The sequence below is a fragment of the Setaria italica genome, chromosome VII, assembly GCF_000263155.2.
Source record: "Setaria italica strain Yugu1 chromosome VII, Setaria_italica_v2.0, whole genome shotgun sequence".
NCBI classification, from domain to species: domain Eukaryota; kingdom Viridiplantae; phylum Streptophyta; class Magnoliopsida; order Poales; family Poaceae; genus Setaria; species Setaria italica.
In genome coordinates this window covers 11,511,807-11,526,345 of record NC_028456.1, presented here as the reverse complement: position 1 = coordinate 11,526,345, position 14,539 = coordinate 11,511,807, and the positions used below count along the sequence as shown (strand labels likewise).

Below are 14,539 nucleotides of genomic sequence, written 5' to 3'. Positions count from 1 at the left end.
CAAAGTTAATTATCCATTAGATATGAGTGGGATTAGGGAGGGTAAGGAGTGGATAATAATCATTTGAATTTGGGCGTGAACAAGAGTGGGTTTGCCCATACCATCCCCAGTGGTAGGCCTACTACTACCCATATTGCTTGTGACTCTATTGACGGCAGTTAGCACACCAATTGTGAACCGCGAGCGCATGGATCAGTTGTAGCTCTCTCTTCCATCAGAGTATTCCTCTAAGGTTTATCAATCCAGGGGATCTATTTTAACTAGCATTGTTAGTATGAACTCGGTGTTGATGAGTGATTCCGATCTAATCTATTAGCATGTACAGACAGATAATAGATAGAGCAGAGGTAACCAATCTAGACCAACCTAGACTATGCATATGTTGTAATTCTGAGCATGGATAGTAAAGCAACACAGATATAATCTGAGTAAAAAGTATCTTTGAATCTACACCTCCGGTCCGGCTCCCGAAAATCCCTATCGGGAGGGTAGGGTATGGGGAGAGCACAATTAATCGGTTGGATATATATGCATATGTAGTACAAAGTTAATTATCCATTAGATATGGGTGGGATTGGGGAGGGTAAGAAGTGGATAATAATCATTTGAATTTGGGTGTGAACAAGAGTGGGTTTGCCCATACCATCCCCAGTGGTAGGCCTACTGCTACCCATATTGCTTGTGACTCTATTGACGGTAGTTAGCATGCCAATTGTGAACCGCGAGCACACGGATCAGTTGTAGCTCTTCCATCAGAGTATTCCTCTAAGGTTTATCAATCCATGGGATCTATTTTAACTAGCATTGTTAGTATGAACTCGGTGTTGATGAGTGATTCCGATCCAATCTATTAGCATGTACAGACAGATAATAGATAGAGCAGAGGTAACCAATCTAGACCAACCTAGACTATGCATATGTTGTAATTCTGAGCATGGATAGTAAAGCAACACATATATAATTCGAGTAAAAAGTATCTTTGAATCTAAACCTCCAGTCCAGCTCTCAAAAACCCCTATCTTACACAAGAAAGATCCTGTCGCGACCCCGTCTATCAGCATAGGTAGATTAAGGGCATGATCAAAAGAACATGTTATACTCATCGGTAGATCAGGCATGCCAATCCGGTCACCACAACCACATAAACATCCTAAGCAATCTATCATCGATCATAGATTGAAAAGCAAGCAAACTTGAAAGAGCATAAAACCATAAAAGGAGATACTTAGATCGCTAAGAACAAGAATAGATCTATTACTTCACCGTGTATGATTATACATCACAATATCACCATCGGGATCCTACCTCGATCTTGATGATTCCCAGCTCCAGAACATTGATGTGAATCTTCCTCACAAGGTGATCACGCCAGTTAGGGCTTAGCTAGCTAATCCCTAGACAACTACACGTCCCTCGGCTCTCCGAAGTGGTGTCCCTCAAGATTCTTCTGCTTCTCTACTGCTTCACATCGAATACGTTGTCTTGGAAATGTTGGCTGATGGAAAATCAGGGTATTTATAGTCTGGAGAGCTCGTGGCAAAATAGAAGGTGAGGAAGCAAAGGAACACCCTGGGCCGATCGTTTTTGATGTTCTGAAGTCTTCTTTTCACTTGCATGTGGGTCTGGCATGTCGATAGCTTCAGGGTAAGATTGAACTTTGATAACTTTCCAAATCTTCGCTTGAACTTTGACAACCTCCAAATCTTCACTTGATCCTTTTTTGTTCCTAAAATCATCTAACCATATCTTCGCAAACTTAGCCCTAAAATCATCTTGGAGGAGTGCTAGCCAAAATAAGCACGAGAGGGGCCAAAGGACCTGGGCTGATCAGCTTGGGCCGCTATAGGCTGATCGGCCCAGGCTCTTTCTGAGCCTCTTGGCCTTCGTCTTCACATGATTCGTTGCTCATTCAGGACTTTATCCAATTATGCTTCATTAAGTCTAATTTTCTGCGAAAATATAATATCCTCCAAAATATATTGCATACGTGAAAATGACCAGTTTATTAGGTATGATCAATAGTTTATGTATTAAATTCATGTCATCATTGAAGATAAATAGGGGTAAAAGTGTGTCAATAACAAGCATCAACAGACCCATGTTTCTTGCGCATAAAGACATCAAAGATATTTGTATCCTTGTGCAAAAGATGGAAGGGAATATCCAAGCGGGGAAACCAGGAACACACGAACGCAATTTTGATCTTGGATTAACGTTATTGGATAATTATGAAGCTATTTCTATTGCTGGATCCAGTACAATACCTTTTGAAGATCATGCAACCTATGTTTATGCATCTCGGTATGGGCCTAAGACAATCAGCTTGAGGCACTCAAGCTGGCTTTATTATTATTTATTTTTTTGGCATTTGGACCCCAATTGGATCTACCGAACCCATGGACTGGGGGTGCTATAATAAAATCCTCGACACATAGGATGTCGTAGGGCTATTGCACTCAAGGAGCCTAATTAAACCTATATAAGTTCTTTTCCAACATGTACTTTGATATCTAGTAGTTGATATCCTGGCATACATCAGTCTTCTTGCGTGAGTTCACCGAAATCAATCAAGTTTTTATCCAGACTAAGCTTCACAGAGGGTAATACACATTCTACTGCTCATTTAATTTATCAAGTTTTTATTCATTCTTTAATTGTGAGTTCCTAATCTGTTCTAGATAAAACATTTTCACTTTATTTTATATGGCTGTTCTACTTAGCATGTATTGGTGGGTACTGTACCTTTGAGCATAGACGTGGTGAGGTTATCTTAGAATATAGCTTGTTGTACCAATAGACCTTACGTAGCAGGTGATGATAACCTGTCTTCGGTTATTGTCGTTTGGGCTAATTAATACTCCCTCCATCCTGAATTACTATTGATTTTAGTTTTCTAGATACATAACTTTTACTATCGCTGCTGAGGAAAGCTCTATCAGTACCGGTTCGTAACTCCCCTTTAGTACCGGTTGCGCAACCGGTATTGCTAGTTCGGTACTAAAGGGGGGCCTTCAGTACTTGTTGAAATAACTGGTACTAAAGGGATCCTTTGGTACAGGTTGGGGAGACCAACCAGTACTAAATTGGCTTACGCTAAATTGACCTCGTAGGCCAATTTAGTACCGGTTGGTCTCCCCAATCGGTACTAATTTATTTATTTTTTCTGTTTCTTTTCTTATTTTCTTTTCTATTTCTTTATTCTATATTAGTATGTCGTTCTTTATGTATACTAGTTCTAATACGATAATATATATAAAGTTGTATTTATTTATAATATTACATTTGAGAGAATATATATATATATACATATTTTGCATACACATATATGAATAATATTACATTGCATCAACTTTTCAGGTTCAACATTACGGATCAACTATTCTGAACCTGGGTCCTGACGGTGATGAAGATTTGATCCATCATTTTGGAACTCCCCTGCTTGATTTACTACCTCGTCCAGAAGAAATCCACTGAGTTGTTCTTGAATTGCCGTGATTTTTTCCGTTCGAGGAGTGCTTTCTTCATGTCTCTCAACTGTGTCATTGGAAAATGTTATTATATAGTAGATCAACGGGTCTGCATAATTAGAACTAATTTATTGTTAAGAAATTTATATACGTACTCTGATTTCATAGTCGATCACACGCTTCGAACCTACAAAATGATGGATGAACTCACATACATAGTATCCGCATAAATTATTCCCCGGATTCTATCTCAAACATTATATATATATGGCAAAACAAGTTATGAAATATTTGTTGTATTCAAGGAAGTGTCACGAGATGTGGAAATTCAACACATACCGGGAATTCAGGCTTGAAATCAAGTTCTTCCTTGTATTCACCTATGTGATATCGACGGAAGCGAGCCTATGCTTTGTTCAGAATGTCTATGAGGTTTTTGTATTGATCTCTTAGTTTCCTCAAATAGTCCACACATAGACTGCGCTTCAATCAACCACGATGACAAGGAGTAGCCAGTGGAAGCTGTACATATATGCATAGCAAAAGCTAGTTAGTCTTATGTTTAACTACTAGTTCAAAAAATAAGAGATTGGAAACACGCTTAGTTGAAGTTGTACGGTAGAAGTATGTACTTATTGTAATGTTTGTTGTCAAGGAACTTATATATATTCTTCAAGATCCAACTTGGTCTATCTCTTAGAGTTGACTCGTTTACAATATTCAGGTCCATGAAGCCTATATCATAGTATCTTTTCCTCCGACAATTTTGAATCTCCATCCTGCATGATATAAAATCGAATAGGAGTTAAGACATCGCACAATGACTAAAGCGGGGATTTTGAAGTTAGAGAAAATTAAAGACTTACAAAAATCAGGAACTAATGAGTGACTTGTCAAGTTCTTCTTGATTGTAAAGGTAAAAGAAATCCTCCAATGGCACATTTACAATGTTTTCCCATGAAAATAATGTTGATCTCCAATCCAAACTTTGAGCATGAGTAAACTATTGGCTGAAGCCTCCATGTACCACTGGTGCAATTTGTACATTTTTGTTAGAAGATGGTCCACCAACTGCGTCCCAAAGTTTAACCTTATGAAGTGGTGGATCTTTCTTCATGGGAGGCTTTGGTGCGAAGTGAGCTTTAACCTCAGCATCCACTACTATTTGGAGTTCTGAATCAGTCATATCACAAGGTTTCTTGGGCTCTGGTTGCCTTTCCTTTGGCTTATTCTGCTTCTTGTAGCTACAGTAGGCGGAACTGAAGGCGTCTTTCCCCGTGTAGCCTTGCTGATAACAGGTGGAGATGAACTCTTGCTAGGATCCCTGTTAGCTGATAGACTCATGCTAGGATCCCTATCTGGCAGTGGAGAGGGTGCCCTAGTAGATGGTGTAGGTGATCTTGCCCTTGAGCCTTGAGGAGATGATACCAAGGTTGGGGGATTTAGCTACATAATCCTTATGTAGCGCTTGGGCCATCGAATCCAACCATGGATGGCTTCTCCTAGATTCTTTTCCCTGTCACCTCTAGGGATCTCTAGTTTTAGGTCATCCAAACCATCAACCACTCAGCCCACCCCAATTTTGGCATATCCGTGAGCTGGAATCTCCACGTCATGAATTGTTTGGCCTTGTGTCAGTTGTTTAGCCACACCATCAGCCACCATGATGATCTTGTTTTTCACGGGAGTAATAAGCTCACAAGGGGCTCTCCCAGTGATGTCCATCACAGGGTGACATTGGTTGTCCTCAAATATGTCGGAAGATCCTCCATCCAGGGCTTCCATGGAAGCGAAGCTACTTCAACACTAAAAGGGGCTTACGTCGACATGAGCCTCTTATGCTACAACTGCTTGTTCACTGGCTTGTTTGCTAAGAGCTAGAGCCACATGCCAGTCGATTACTTCCTCCATTCTTGCCTTTGTCAAAGCTACGTGTTCTTGCAACTCTCGCAGCTATTATGCGTGTTAGGCCTTACTTCTTTGGTGACTTCTATATGAATCAATGTGCTCACAAAAGGCAAACTTCCATGGAAGTACTCCTTTGCCTTGGCAACATCCAGGGTGTTCTAGATTACCTAGTGCCATAGTCAGCTCGTCCTTCTCTCGATCAGGCATGAAAAATCCTTTGACCGTTGCCTTTATTAAGTCAACAAGTCTCGTAGCCACTTCTCTTAATTCTTGGCCAAACACAAATGATCCATCTTCGGGATTGAGAGTGCCACTATGAGCATAATACCAATTCTTTTCTCCCTTTGGCCATTCGAGAGTCTGCGGTACTATTCCCCTAGCAATTATGTCATCTTCCATCATTTGCCATTTCATGATCCCCTTCTTGTAAACTCCTGGCCCAAGACGATGAAACTATTTCTTCTTCTGAGCATTGTTGGTGTAGGTTTTAGTTGCCTTAGCGCTATTTTGCAACTGCTTGAACTGCACAAACGAATCTCAGTAATCTCTTAACTTTCGGTGCTTCATGAAATCTGATGTAAGCCCCTTCTTTATGTAGTTTTTGTTCAGGTTCTTCTTGTACGTCTGAAAAGCAATTGCACCCTTCTTGAAGCTCCAATCTTACTTCATCTACACCTTTGAACATAAAATTTTCTTTTATATGATCCCATATTATTTCCTTCTCTCGCTCAGGGACCACACCTATGGGGACCTTGCTTGTGGAAGCGACGTTGTCATCGATTTCAGGACTTTTCCAATTCTGAAGGATTATTGGGATGTTATCTCTAATAAGAAATCTAATTTGATTCACCAATCTGGTTTTAGCATTGTGTGGAGCAATTGGTTCACCATCTTCATCAATTTCCGTGATGATGATACGGCTCTCTAACTTCTTCTTCTTGCCTCGTTTCCATTTAGGCCTGCTGCTCGATCCAAATGGCTGAAAAATGAAAGAACTATTAATTCCTAATAATACTGATAAGTAGAGAATTCAAATCATGTTTACATATAATAATTGCTATACCTCACCTTGTTGCCCATCATTGCCTTCCTCGGCAATTGGTTGCTCCTCATTTCTATCACCAGACATGTTGAGGTAATGTCAGTCTGACTATGATCGATCTCTTCATTTGGTCGATCATTAGTGCCACCTTCAGCAATCAAGCCCATTAGGTATTCCTCATCTAATCGGGCCTGCTCGTCCTCTGATCATGCCATTGTAACTACTATAATATAAAAGAATTATTCTAAAAAATAGTAGGATTTATTCTAAGAATGACTAGAACTTATACAATTTCCAAACAATAAATGACTAAAATAAGAATGAAACATTTATACAATTGCTAATATTTACACATTTTGTAACAATAAATGGCTACACTTATACAATTTGTTACAATATAAATAACTAATATAATATTAAAGGAATTATTCTAAAAAATATTAGGATTTCTTGTAAGAATGACTAGAACTTATACAATTTTGTTAGAAGAAATGACTACCAATAATATTTACAGTGAATTGCACATTTCTATATTTGATGGAACTATTTGATGAATTTTGTAATAGTATATGACAAGATCGTAAAATTACTTGGTAAGTTCTACAAGTATCAAAGTAATTTTCACTTATTTTTATACATTTCTAAGAATTAATAGGATTTTCTATAATTTCTAGCTGCTTCAAGAATGGAGGGGCCGACCAGGTGGCACAGCGGCGGCCTACGGTGGTCAATGAGATGGGGCGGCCGGTGGTCGACGGCAGTGATGAGGAGGGACAACAGCGGTCAACAGCGGGTGACGGCGGCAACAAGGCTCGCGACGTGGAGGTGAGCGGCGTCGGATTTGGACGATGAAGATCGCGCTAAGTGTTGGGGACGAAGATCGCGCTAGCACTTTAACATCTTTTTATTTTTCTTTCTTTTACAATTGGTATTGTATTAATTTATTGCGTAGTAAAAGAAATAACATTCAGAAAAATAGGAAAAACAATTTGTCAGCTTGATGTTGATACACACTATAAAAATATTAGATGCATTTAAATATCTAGTGGTTCGATTCCACTCATGAACGAGAGTGAGACTGAATGAAAGAAAATGAAAGTGAAACAAGACGAGAATCAAAGATTGGGAACATGCATTTGAACCTTCCGAAACCGGTATTGGACAGTGTTCAGTGACCCAATATCAATATAATATATAGTACTATAGTAAGTACTAAAGTGTTGTCCCTTTCGTCTAGCGGTTCAAGATCTCGTCTTTTCATGTCGAAGACACAGGTTCAATTCTTGTAAGGGATAGGTACTGATTCCTGCCGGTCTGATTGCTGTAACATAGTAAAATTATTAATTCTAACTTACTCATAGGTTATAATGATCATAATACTTATGTTATCTTTAAAACTAGAAAAAATAGATATTTTGACCATGCAAAAATTTGGAAGAATATTGCCTGTAGTGTTATTAACATGTTTACCATGCTTAATCATGTACTTGTTTAATTCTATGTAATTTTATTGTTTAATATTTAATGGTGCTAAAAATTGAAATATTTAATATTTTAACCATGCAAAAATTAGTTCTTGTTTAGTAGGGTGAAATTTTTGCAAATAGTAGTGTTAATAAACCCAACGGACACATGTCATAATAGTACAATTCGTTATTACATTAATTTTTTTCTTTGTTAATAACCACAAACACAGCATAATGGTTCTAATATATTAGACAACATCATCTATGGAACATTAAAAACCTTTCGCATAAGGACTACCAAAAGGAGGTTTCTGACCTGTTGCAACAACATCTGCATGACATCTTTGCAAATAACGAAGCATTGCTTTCTCCTACGTGCTCATTTTCTTCGGCTTATCATGAGGGCCATCTATAGTTTTCCCCTTGCCACGAGAGGAACAATGATCGCATCCACCATTGCCAGGACCTCCAGTAGCAACAACCATCTCTATGTACCACAATTTATTTAGCTCATATTTGCAAATGAGTAAACTATGAACAAATTATATATTTTCCACACAATTTACTTAGCTCAAACATAACACAAATGAAAAATTTCTCCATTGTTGCTTATTCTAAAAATGACTAATTACGTACCTTTATTTCATCTTATTATCTCTATGTACCACAATTTATCTGATTCATATTTGCCATAATTTATTTAGCTCATATTTGAAAAGTAACAAAATTATAAAATTATTCCTCTAACCTTGTATCAATTTCTTTGACTAATACGAAACATAACATCCAAAAAGTTGTAGCTTATTCTAAAAATCACAAATATGAGCTCTAAATAACACATGCATATAAATGAAAAATTTCTCCATTGTATCTTATTCTAAAAATCAAAAATTACTCTAGCTCTAAATCATAAAACGTAGTATACTAACCATGTATCAAGGGAGGATGAAGTTTCTAACCTTTAGAACACTTGAATGAGTGAAATTTCCATGAAATGGTCTTCAATCCGGCAGCACCTCCCTTATGGCGTCATAGATAGGATGAAGCCCGAGCTGTGGTGAATGGCTGGTTTAGGAGGAGGAAGAAGGCGGATTTATAGGAGGGAAGTTAGTACCAGGTGGAAGCTCCACCCAGTACTAAAGGTCCTGTGGCACATTAGTACGGGTTGGAGGCTCTCCAACCGGTACTAAAGGGTGCCCCCAACTGGTACTAAAGGGGGGTCACGAGTGGCTCCCGAGGAACTTGCTGTTAGGTCCAGTACTAATGCTCACATTAGTACCAAGTCCATTTGCAACCGGCACTAATGCAGTGGACGAAAGGTCTATTCTCCAGTAGTGTATGTCTCTAGGCGTAGTATATATCTAGGTGCATATCTAAAACTATGTATTTAGAAAAACTAAAACAAATAGTAATTTGGGATGGAGGGAGTAGCCATGTTGATTTCATTTTTTTCGTCCCCTTTTTATCATCTCTTTCTAGATGAATCGGCTTGGCTATGAAGTTATCAAGAAAGACATCAGAACACGTATATATGTGATAGTGGTAACAAATGTCCAATTGCAAGTCTACATGGTGCTTGATCCGCATAACTAGCTAGGGTGCTTGTGTGAAGCCACATGGAACTTATTATATATTTATATGTGTGAATATTGTGCATATCATATGCAAGATATTTAGTTAACCACCAGACCTTAGCAATAATCATTTTCAATCATGTTATCCTAACTGTATTTCAGACGGTTTGGAATATTTACCGCAGACGTTGGTTTCGTCAGCTGCGTTCTAATAAGCTGAAACCACCGACTATTGTAGTCGTAGGTGCTCGTCCGAAGGCACATGAAATTTATATGTGTGAGTACTATGAACTGTTGCGTGGCATGGAGCATGCATGCTAATCTCTCCTGAGTTGTTCCGTCCAGATGATGGCTGTTTTAGTAGTACAGGAATTCGATACGACGACGACGATGACACTAGTTTTCTCAAGTTTTCGGCGTGCTGGCAGGATACCTGGGTAACAAGTCCGCTCCCAGGTACCTTTACGAATGGCTCAACGAGAAATTTTGTTACCACACTCGACTATAAAAATAGGCCACTGATCGACCATGGCATTCCACCCCAAGCACACAGATATCGAGACGTACTACAAGCTGGTACGCTAAGGCTTGAGAGCTATACCTTGCTGCTTGCTGCTTTCTGTTTCAGCTCCCGGCGGAATCGAGAGATGGCGGCGAAGGTGACGGTGGAGGAGGTGAGGAAGGCGCAGCGCGCCGAGGGCCCGGCGTCCGTGCTGGCCATCGGGACGGTGACGCCGCCAAACTGCGTGTACCAGGCGGATTACGCGGACTACTATTTCCGGGTCACCAAGAGCGAGCACATGACCGAGCTCAAGGAGAAATTCAAGAGGATATGTGCGTATGCAACACTACTAGTTCTCTTCCTATACTCCCAGACGTCTTCCGATAACTGAACTGGTTTGCTAGCCATAATCGCATGCGTCATGCTAAACATGCTTTCCTAGTTTGCACGTCATGCTAAACATGCTTCGATCATCATGCATGTTCACGTCCTGTGCTGAACCAACCTGGTAAATGGCGGCCACCAGAATGGTTTGGTTTTTGTTTTGAGTGGGTAGGTAGTAACGAAGTTTAAAGGTGACAGAGGGACCTCCAGGACGGACCAAGTAACGAATTTAGCAATTTCATTGACAAAGCTCGACCCCTTTTTCTAACTTTTCCTCTATTAGTCGATTATTCCTTTATATTCTCTCCACGGTAAGTTTTATTGTCCAGCAGATTGGACCGGTCACTGTCTTCAAATCCTTGCATAGTTGCATATATGGGCCCCAATTCTAGTTTTTCAAAGGCTAAAAAACTTACTGATAATGCATGTATTCATCTCGGATAATAATGTCATTTGCAAACATTTAATCTGTACTATGCAATCCTTTAAAAAAATTTGAATTTCAAACGTCATGAGTGTGGGTGGGTGCAGGCCGCAAGTCGATGATCCAGAAGCGCTACATGCACTTGACGGAGGACATCCTGCTGGAGAACCCCAACATGGCCTCATACTCTGCCCCATCCCTGAACGCACGCCAGGCCATCCTGGTGGAGGAGGTACCCAAGCTGGGCGCCGCAGCGGCGGAGAAGGCGCTCAAAGAGTGGGGCCAGCCGCGTTCCCAGATCACGCACATCATCTTCTGCACCACCTCCGGCGTCGACATGCCCGGCGCCGACTCCCGGATCATCAAGCTCCTCGGCCTGGACCCCTCCGTGAAGCGGGTCATGCTCTACCACCAGGGCTGCTTCGCCGGCGGGATGGTGCTCCGGATCGCCAAGGACCTCGCCGAGAACAACCGCGGCGCCCGGGTGCTGATCGTGTGCTCGGAGATCACCGTGGTAACGTTCCGGGGCCCCTCCGAGGCTCACCTCGACTCGCTAGTCGGCCAGGCTCTGTTCGGCGACGGCGCGGCTGCGGTGATAGTAGGCGCGGACCCCGACGAGCATGTGGAGCGGCCATTGTTTCAAATGGTATCAGCGTCGGAGACCATTCTGCCTAACTCGGACGGCGCCATTGAAGGTCACCTCCGTGAGGTTGGGCTCACCTTCCATCTCCAGGAAAGAGTCCCGGAGCTCATCTCCTCCAACATCGAGCGCCTGTTGGAGGAGTCCTTCAAGCCGCTCGGCATCTCCGATTGGAACTCCATCTTCTGGGTGGCGCACCCCGGCGGCCCGGCAATCCTGAACGCGGTGGAGTCCAAGGCTGGAATTGACAAGGCCAGGCTCCGCGCCACCCGCCAGGTCCTTTCTGAGTATGGCAACATGTCAAGCGCCTGCGTGCTCTTCATCCTCGACGAGATGCGGAAGTTCTCGGCCGAAGATGGACGAGCTACTACCGGTGAGGGCATGGACTGGGGTGTGCTCTTTGGCTTTGGTCCAGGCCTCACCGTCGAGACCGTCGTTCTCCACAGCGTCCCCATCACTACTGGGCATGCCGCATAACCGTTACCGTCATAGATATAAGAAATAATAGCCTCTCATATCACTTATGGGCTATGGCTATCCACACCACCACACCCTAATGGTTTATTTGGATTTGTCACGCAAAAAATGTAGGAGTACTACAGGAAGTACCCCTTGTGTTTTTTAAGAATTTAGTATTTCGTATTGTATTAGCTACTTTGTCAACCCGTGCAATTCAGCTGGGCTAGTAATAAACATGTGTTATTCTGAGAATTGTAAGTTTGTCGGTTTAACTAAACTTTCCATCTTTGTTGATGTTATTAGCTAGTATCTTAATCACACTTGTTGGTGCTTGCTGTTTGGATCTCCCAAATTAAAAACAAAGCAGAATAACAAAAATAAGTTTTGAAATGAGCTTCAAGAAAACAAGCGTAAGGTTGTTACTAGGTTAACCATATTTTCAAAGAATTATTTGGTTGGATCTCAAAAACAGAAAATGGATTCCCGCGTCGTGGTATCTATCTTCAACAACTGTCCCACGAACTCAACATCCATCATCCCTCTTAACTAATTTCAGATTATCTCCCTCTCTCTTTCTCACTTGTGCTATTCGGCGAGCACATCTCAAATTGTCTTGTGTTACATTCAGTTTTGTTCCTGATATACCGTAAGGATAAAACACTGCTAGAAAAATGACCTTTGATCCCTAGCCTTAGTACCGGTTGTTCGGTTCCAAAGTTGGGACTCCCTGGAGTCCCAGCCTCTAAGTACCGGATGGGGACTTCATCCGGTACTACAGGTGACCTTCTAGTACCGGGTGGAGCTACCAACCGGTACCAGAGGGACTTCCTCCTTCTCTTCTCCATTCTTCTCTCCTCTCTTCCGCACAGCACAACACCATCTTCTCTCTCCCTCCCGCTCCTCTTCTCTCCATTCTTCTCCCTCCCCCTCCTCTTCTCCAACGGCAACCGGCTCCCTCCCTCCCTCTAGCGTGCCCTCTCCCTCGGCCTCCCCGCAACTCCCCCTCCGGTCACCCCTCACCTCATGCCTGGGGTGAGGAGCTGGAGCTGGCGGCGGGGCTGGAGGGGCCACCGACGGGGGTAGAGGGAGGAGGAGCCAGCGGGGGTGGGGGCGGGGCCATGGGGATTTTGATTTTTTTTTTATTTTTTAATACCCTCTAGTACCAGTTATTCTAACTGGTACTATAGGGACCCTCTAGTACTGATTGGCTAGTACCAGTTAGCCAACCGGTACTAGAGGGGGGCTTCCCAACTAGTAGTAAATCCACTTTTTCTAGTAGTGAAAACATACAATCCAATATATGGAAGACAATACTTATACAAGAAATAATATGCTACTGAGAACTTCAGGAAAACGCATGCCTATTACTCCCTCCATCCCAAATTACTACTCAATTTGGATTTTTTCTTGATATATATACATAACTTTTGATGTGCATATATATATATATATATATTATATCTAGATACATAGGAAAAATTGTGTATTTAGAAAAGCCAAAATGAATAGTATTATAAGGAGGGAGTAGAACATAATAAAACAGGATCCTAGTAGGACATGACCCATTCACAAACAAGGGTAGATGTGGTATCTCAAAGCAACAGCAAGATATATGAGAAGACTTAGAAGCCTACAGAGCTCAAGCCCTCGCTGAGTAGTTCTAGGCTAGATGCTTCTGGGCACACACTTTTTTGTCACCTCGGATGAGGGCTGAGCTTACTTTTTTTCCCAAACATTAATTCTCCGAGCAAAGCTTCTAAGGGTGATGATTTCATAGTATATAAATGAACACAAAGGTATCCGGATGAACACAAGGGACCCAAATGAACCACAACCACGAAAAACACTACACTAGCAAACTCAACAAAGCCATTTGGAACTGGAAATTTATAGTTGACAATTAGTGCCGGCTGGATTCCAACCGGGACTAAATGGCGCCTGCATGGCACTGCCGTGGCGCCTGAATTTTTCATGCATCCATCATGTATACGTAGTACGGCGGCCCTTTTAATTTGTTAACCTTTAGTAGTTGAGATTTTTTTAGAACGAAATCAACTAGTATTTAAACGAATAAGATTTGTAATTATACAATTACTATATATATACACAATCCTTATACACAATTCATATACACAATTCAACTAGCTTAGTACAAATTGATCATAATTAGCGCGTATTATATATACAAATAAATCAAAGTATCTGTCTACAATCTTCCCGTCGTGGTGTTGCTGATCAGAGTGTCTAATTGTCGTCCATCGTAATAAAATTCTCCTTTTGGATTTACCACCTCATCCATTATGAATCCAATGAGACCTTCACATATTGCCGCTACTCTTTCTTCCTTCAAGAGTCCTTGTTGAATATTTAACATCTATAATTTGGAAATTATTGAATGTTACACGAACAAATACATATAAAGAGCTAGAAAATAATTAACAATATAATGAATTGTTTCCATGCGCTGCGGATTAGAATAATGAATGATATAGTGTAATAGGGATAAAATTTAGGAAATAAACTTTTGCATAGAGATAAAGGTCCAGAATTATTACAAGCCTAGCATGTCTTGCACTTCTTGGTACTCCACCAGATCTTTCCTTAACAAATCGAAGACAGTGACGTGGCTTCTTTCAGGCTCAATTATAATATGGATCCAGTGGAAGCCTGCGT

General features: G+C 41.2%; 1 protein-coding gene across 1 annotated transcript; it reads left to right on the top strand.

The window, feature by feature from the left end:
- Positions 1–10,007: 10,007 nt before the first annotated feature.
- Positions 10,008–12,118, top strand: LOC101773427 (chalcone synthase 1). Its single transcript, XM_004975113.1, has 2 exons — positions 10,008–10,291; positions 10,875–12,118. The coding sequence occupies exons 1-2, from the start codon at positions 10,105–10,107 to the stop codon at positions 11,882–11,884; spliced, it is 1,197 nt and encodes a 398-aa protein (XP_004975170.1). The 5' UTR covers positions 10,008–10,104; the 3' UTR covers positions 11,885–12,118.
- The last annotated feature ends 2,421 nt before the right edge of the window (positions 12,119–14,539 follow it).

Excerpts from the sequence above, each read along its gene's own strand:
- LOC101773427 (XM_004975113.1), top strand. The coding sequence starts at position 10,105 with ATGGCGGCGAAGGTGACGGTGGAGGAGGTGAGGAAGGCGCAGCGCGCC. Across the intron at positions 10,292-10,874 it reads GGAGAAATTCAAGAGGATAT|GCCGCAAGTCGATGATCCAG; the intron begins GTGCGTATGCAA and ends GGGTGGGTGCAG.